The sequence below is a fragment of the Gossypium hirsutum genome, chromosome A03 (assembly GCF_007990345.1).
Source record: "Gossypium hirsutum isolate 1008001.06 chromosome A03, Gossypium_hirsutum_v2.1, whole genome shotgun sequence".
NCBI lineage: Eukaryota > Viridiplantae > Streptophyta > Magnoliopsida > Malvales > Malvaceae > Gossypium > Gossypium hirsutum.
In genome coordinates, this window is record NC_053426.1 from 112,392,043 (window position 1) to 112,398,501 (window position 6,459).

Here is a 6,459-nt window from a genome sequence, read left to right on the forward strand (position 1 = left end):
CATGAACCTATGTCTTTCTCATTACTGATCAGACCCCAGCAATATGTCTCTTCACCACTCATTCCCTTTGGCCCCCTTACATCTATATATACAAGTATGATTATGTTCATATGCAACACATATCTTCACATCCTCAAAGTACTATAGGTCTCTGAGATATTCCTCTTCTACCCTTTCGAAGCATACTCCATTGAGAAACAACCATGGCTATTCGCTTGCATCGTATCGTTAGTTCCAAGAAAGTTCCCAAGGGCTACTTTGCAGTTTATGTTGGAGAAAACCAGAAGAGGTTCGTGATACCAGTGTCGTTCTTGAGCCGGCCTTTATTTCAAGATTTGCTTGGCATGTCACAATAAGAGTTTGGATATAGTCATCCTACAGGCGGTCTCTCAATTCCCTGCAACAAAGACATTTTTCTCGAAGTTACCTCTCTTTTGAATTGATTGTGAGAGATTCAACACAAATCAGCCTATACAATTTTGTAAAGCAAAATTCACTAACACTATCTAAACATTTTTTCCTCCATCCTTTTTGCCTTGGGGAGCAGATACAAGTCTCCCCAAGTGAAAAACTAGAGATGGTGATTGCTGTAACTTCTATCTCTCAGTATGGAAAATGACAGTTCAAAACACATCATTCAATTGGAATTTTATTTACTTCCAGAATTTCCCATCTTTAAATTAACTGTAAATGATCTACCATGTTCTCAGTTATTCGGACTCTTCATTTTCATTAGAATACATCCATCCAACACATATTCAAACATGAGTGCAAAATAGCATGATTCTCCAAATATATGAAAAAACTTAGAAAATGTATTCAACATTCAAGCACAAGTCCGAGAAACATAGACTATAATAATGAATAGTCTTATATCCCCTTTAGCCAAAGAGTTAAAGCTTCGTTCTTTTCTCAAGTAGGAATTAGTCTTTATATATAATAATGAATAGTCAAAATATGCAGAGAACACTTAACAAGCATGCCATCAAATAAGTGGACTAAAAACAGGTTCATCTGCAAGGTCATCCATATATAGCAGCACATACCAGAAATTGAGTGAGCTGTCAAGCTGAAAATTGTCTTCACCTCCATAGAACTATTTGATTGCAGCACGGCTAGACAAAAACAATGATAAAATGCAACTAGTTGGGTTTTGATGAGGACTAGTTGCAGCCTGTAGGACATACTTAAGCTGCTCTTCACAAGGGTTTGTCTTACAAGATCCATACCTTACTAAAATTAACATGCTCGGTCAAGGTCACTCATGTTACATGTTTTCTGTAATATCCTGAAAATTTTTATAGTAAAATATTATCGGTAATATAGTAAAATAAGGAAATAAAGTGACAAAAAGAAAAATTTTGAGTTATGTCAATATTGGGAAGTATATTATGATATATTAATTCAAGAAACGACTAAATTGCAAAGATGAGAAAAGTCTTGTTGCACAAGAGTAAATACTCAAAATTTAAGGGGTTGAAGTGTAAATATAAAAAGTTGAAGGACTAATGGTGCAAATATTTTAAGGGTGGAATGATCTAGAAACCAAGAAAAATTGATGAATTAGGACCAAATTGAATAGGTGAAAAATTATGAGGGACTAAATCGTAATTTTACCAAATTAAGTGATGATTTAAGGATGGAATTCTAAAAGATCATAAAGGGCAAAATGGTCAATTAGTAAGAGAGAGAATTCTAGAATGTAATGATTATGTTGATGATATTTTAAATTAATTAATTAGATAAATATTATTTTATTAATATTTTCATGAGATATTTACTATTATATTATTATTTATTTAGTATAAAAGGAAGGAAAGATGAAAAATTATCATCACCTTTTCTTTCCCATGCAAACCCACGTAAGAGAAAAAGAAGAAAAGAAGTTTTCTTTCTTTACAATTTAGTCCTTCCATCAAAAATTCATTATTTTCACCTAAAAATTGAAAAAAATTTCATAGCCATCAAGAGAGAAAGATAACAAGGAAATGATGGAGAGCAGGAATATCAAGTTGGATTCAAGAAATAGAAGTTGGAGGAGAGAGAAAAATCAAGTTAAAGATTGAAGTCAATAAGAAAAGGTAAGAACATCAAGATTTCAATATATTTTTAAGTTTAATATTGTTGAAAAAGCATGGAATTGACGTTGATTTAGAGTTTTCTTATATATGGTCTTATGTTCTTGTCATGTTAGTGAAGAGAAAATAAGAGAAAGTGATGAGAAATAGTGTAGAAAAAGAAAATAAGGGTGTTATAAACATGGTAATTAATATCTTGCACTAAAACAGTTCTGGACAGCAGCAGTAGTCTAACTTTGAAAATCACCAAAAATTTTAGAAATCAAATTATAAGATGAATAAAATATGAAATTAAAGCTTGTTGAGTATAGTTTCTTATAGAAGAAATTATGTAAGCAATGGAATTGTAAATCATGAGATATAATAAATTTTGTGAGACAAGGTCAGAATGATTTTGGGTTCCCCTGTTCTGATTTTGAAAAATCATAAAAAATTGGATAAAAATAATTATGGGGTTAAATTTATATTTTTAGAATCCTGAATGAGTCTAGTTTTAATATATATAAACAGGAATATCATTCGAATTCTGTACGAGGAGATAATTAATTTTTAGTGAAGAAGGGTCAGAACTTTTAGATAGCATAACAGGGGTAATTTTAAAGAATAAACTGTACTTATTGGCTAAACCAAAAATTCTGAAAATTTTACGGTAAAAAGATATATGAGTCTAGTTTCAGGAAAAATTATCGGATATTAATTTGGAGTTCCATAGCTCCAGATATAAATAATTTAGTGACTATGATACAGATGGATAACTTGAATATTCATAAAAGTAAATAATAAAGATTATAGATAATGTTACTTACAAGTGTGTTATATACATTAAGAATGTGGAATGGAGAGGAGAAGGAGGAAAATATATATGAATATTCAGCTAGCATGGCTAATTTGCATGTTTTAGGCTTAAGGACTAAATTGAATAAAGAAAAACTTCAGGGGGCAATTTTGTAAAAATGTCAAAATGACCAAATTGAAAGGAATGAATTGTTTTATTATCTAAATTAATAAATTGAATGAAATTGTCAATTTAAGATCGGGTGAAAATTGGGAAAATGGTAAATTACCAAAATGTCCTTGAATCTTGATATTTCTGCAATTTCGCTAGGTAAGTTCGTGTAACTTGAATTATATTCTTAAATGCTTGAGATTGTATGTTATTTATGTGAATATGATTTGAATGTTCATTGTATGAAAATTTATGAAACATTGATAAAGTTGATAAAAGGATAAGAAATCCCGGTTGAATGAAAGGAAAATTCGATGGATCTCTGAAAATGAATTGACGGTAAAAAGGATCTAGCCCGGACGGGTGATCCTATCTTGATATAGCCCTCCCGAAGAATATGTATAAAACAGATTTAGCCCGGACGGGTAATCCAAATTAGGGTCTGAATTTAGCCTGGACTGGTAATTCAGATCCAAGCTCATTAGAGTAATTGTCGTTGCAGGGGATTTAGCCTGGACTGGTAATCCCAACAATACTCTATGAGTTTATATTACAGGAGATTTAGCCTGGACTGGTAATCCCACTGTAAGGATGAGGTTCGCGGGAGTGTGCTCTCTGATATGAAATGTGTAAGACCATGGTTGAAAGATACCATGGTAACATGACGAGAAATGAATAAGACCATGGTTGAAAGATACCATGGCAGCGTAACATGAAATGAATAAGACCATGGTTGAAAGATATCATGGCAACATGACAGAAAATGAGTAAGACCATAGTTGAAAGACATTATGGCATCATGTCAAAGATAAATAAGACCATGGATGGGAGACGCGATGACATCTATTGAACAATTGATATTCAGGTAATATGTATCAGATGACGAATGGTTACATGAAATGGTTGTGTGAAATGTTTACAAGAACCGATCATATGAAAATATATGTACAAAATAGTTGTATGAAATAATTATGAAGATAGATAAACGAAATAAGAATAAGTACATGGAATATAATTTATGTTAAGTTTGACATAAACTTTACCGGAATAAATATACATAAAATATATGGAAATGATGGAGCATGAAATATTGATATAATGAAATGATTGATATATACTTATGAAGAAATGGTAAGAGAATGATATGTTTCATGACATGTACATATATGATTATCTTTGATATGTTGATACAAGAAAATTATGTAAGTAAAGACAATTATTAAACTCAAGTGTGACATGTCGAGAAAATAAGTATATCAATATTGAATTTATATGAAATATGTGCAAGTATACTAACAATGATGTTGTTTGACGCTTAGACAAGTGTCAAGCTATTGATTGAATGGTAACATGTTTAATTATAAGAAGCATTGAAATGGTAAGTACTTAGATGAAAATAAAATTTAAGATTTTGCGAAATTTTTTATGATCCCGATTTAATTCCGGTTGGTTTTTAATGTATGTTTGGGGCTTCGAGGGCCCAATAGAGAGACGTTATGATTATCTTCAAAATATGAATAATAAATGATTCAAAATTATCTGAAAATGTTCAGTAAACTCTGGTAATGCCTCGTACCTATTCCGGCAATGGATACGGGTAGGGGTTGTTACATTTCCTGTCATTTTCTGATAGATTATATGTCTCTAAAGTAGGCGCTGACATAAATGGTGAAGTGGTACAACTCTTCTATTGTAAAGAAGAATTTTACTGGTCCAGATCTTTCATTCCACCGGTCCTTGGTCAGTTTCTATTGCCATAAGGGATAGGCAAACTAATTTTTCAAATCCTTTCCCATGGAACTCTTGATAATGAGTTACAAGACGGCAACATGTGATCTTCCCCTAACGAAGCCATGTCTTTCTTATTAGTTATCAGACCCCAGCAATCTCCCCATTACCACTCATTGAACACCCCACTCAACACAGGAACATGATTTTTCTGTCTACTCCTTTCATCTATATATACAAAGAAGAATATGTTCATTGGCAACACCTATCTTCACATTCTCAAAGTACTACAGTTCTCTGAGATCTTCCTCTTCTTCCTTTTTAGAAGCATTCATCTATTAAAAACAACAATGGCTATCCGCCTGCCTCGTATCATTAGCTCTAAGAAAGTTCCCAAGGACTACTTTGCAGTTTACGTTGGAGAAAACCAGAAGAGGTTCGTGATACCAGTGTCATTCTTGAACCAGCCTTTATTTCAAGATTTGCTTGGCATGTCAGAAGAAGAGTTCGAATATAGTCATCCAACCGGCGGTCTCACAATTCCCTGAAACACAGATATCTTTCTCGATATCACCTCTCGATTAAACTGATTTGTGAGAGATTTAACACAAATCAACCCATACATTTTTGTAAAGCAAGCATCACTAATACTATGTAAACACCTTTTTTCCTATCCTTTTTTGCCTTGTTGCTGTAACTTCTACCAATCAGTACAAAAAATGACAGTTGAAAACACATTGTTCATTTCAAATTTTATTTTTTTTCAGAGTTTCTCCTGTTATTGTTAGTTTAATCTTTATTTTAACTGTAAATGATCTACAGTGTTGAAAATTTACTTCAACCAACAAGCTAAGTTATATAGACCCTTCATTTTTCTTAAAGAATTTGTTCTAACTTCTAACACCTATATCCAACATATATTTGGCTGTAAGTATGAGAGTATGATCCTCCAAATATATAAAAGATTTCAACCTTGAAGAAAAGTGTCTTATCCCCAATTTTTAGTTGTGTTTCAACAGCAAAGAAATATAAAATCTTGCTGTTTTTTATATTTATTATCTTAGTCAAGTCAACATAGAATGTCAAGGTAGTCCATAAATGCTTCCTTCTGGTCATTATATAACACATTACATGTCCCAAGCTTGCCTCTAAGATCAAGATAAAATCATTTGTAGTTGGACTCTTCAATTTCTTCAAAATACAAGTGTCCGGCACATATTCAAACTTGAATATAAAGTATATAATCCTCCAAATATAAGGAAAAAAACTTAGAAAAATTTGAGAACACCCGTATTCAATACTCAAGGTCAGGTCCTGGTAACGTAGACTACAAGTATTCTTTTGTATTTTAGTAAGGTTACTAAATGATCAATTTTCTTTCATAAATCTCAAAGTAATTTTCTTAATGCAGATTTGACAATGAATTAATACCTATGTCTCACTATTCTTCAAAAGCCAGAAATCAATTTTTAACCATATAGACAAAGTGACTTGAACTTATATATGTAGATAAATCAAAAATATCAGAAATGTGGACTAAAAACAGATTCATCTGTAAGGTTATTCATATATATACATAGCAGCACATACCAGAAAATTTTGGTTAGTTGTCAAGGCTTAATATTGTCATAGAACAATTTGATTGCAGCATGGCATAGACAACAACCAGGATAAAATGCAGCCGGTTAGGGTTCCAATGAGGACTAG

The 6,459-nt window shown here is 32.0% G+C and overlaps 1 protein-coding gene across 1 annotated transcript; it reads left to right on the top strand.

The window, feature by feature from the left end:
• The first annotated feature begins 203 nt into the window (after positions 1 to 203).
• Positions 204 to 5,300, top strand: LOC107927882 (auxin-induced protein 15A). The gene is made up of 2 exons (XM_016859005.1): positions 204 to 289; positions 5,078 to 5,300. The coding sequence occupies exons 1-2, from the start codon at positions 204 to 206 to the stop codon at positions 5,298 to 5,300; spliced, it is 309 nt and encodes a 102-aa protein (XP_016714494.1).
• Positions 5,301 to 6,459: the final 1,159 nt, after the last annotated feature.

Bases quoted from the DNA above. Each gene is read 5' to 3' on its own strand.
- LOC107927882 (XM_016859005.1), top strand. From the start codon at position 204: ATGGCTATTCGCTTGCATCGTATCGTTAGTTCCAAGAAAGTTCCCAAG. The intron at 290-5,077 runs GTTCGTGATACC...CTTCCTTTTTAG, and splicing joins GTTGGAGAAAACCAGAAGAG to AAGCATTCATCTATTAAAAA.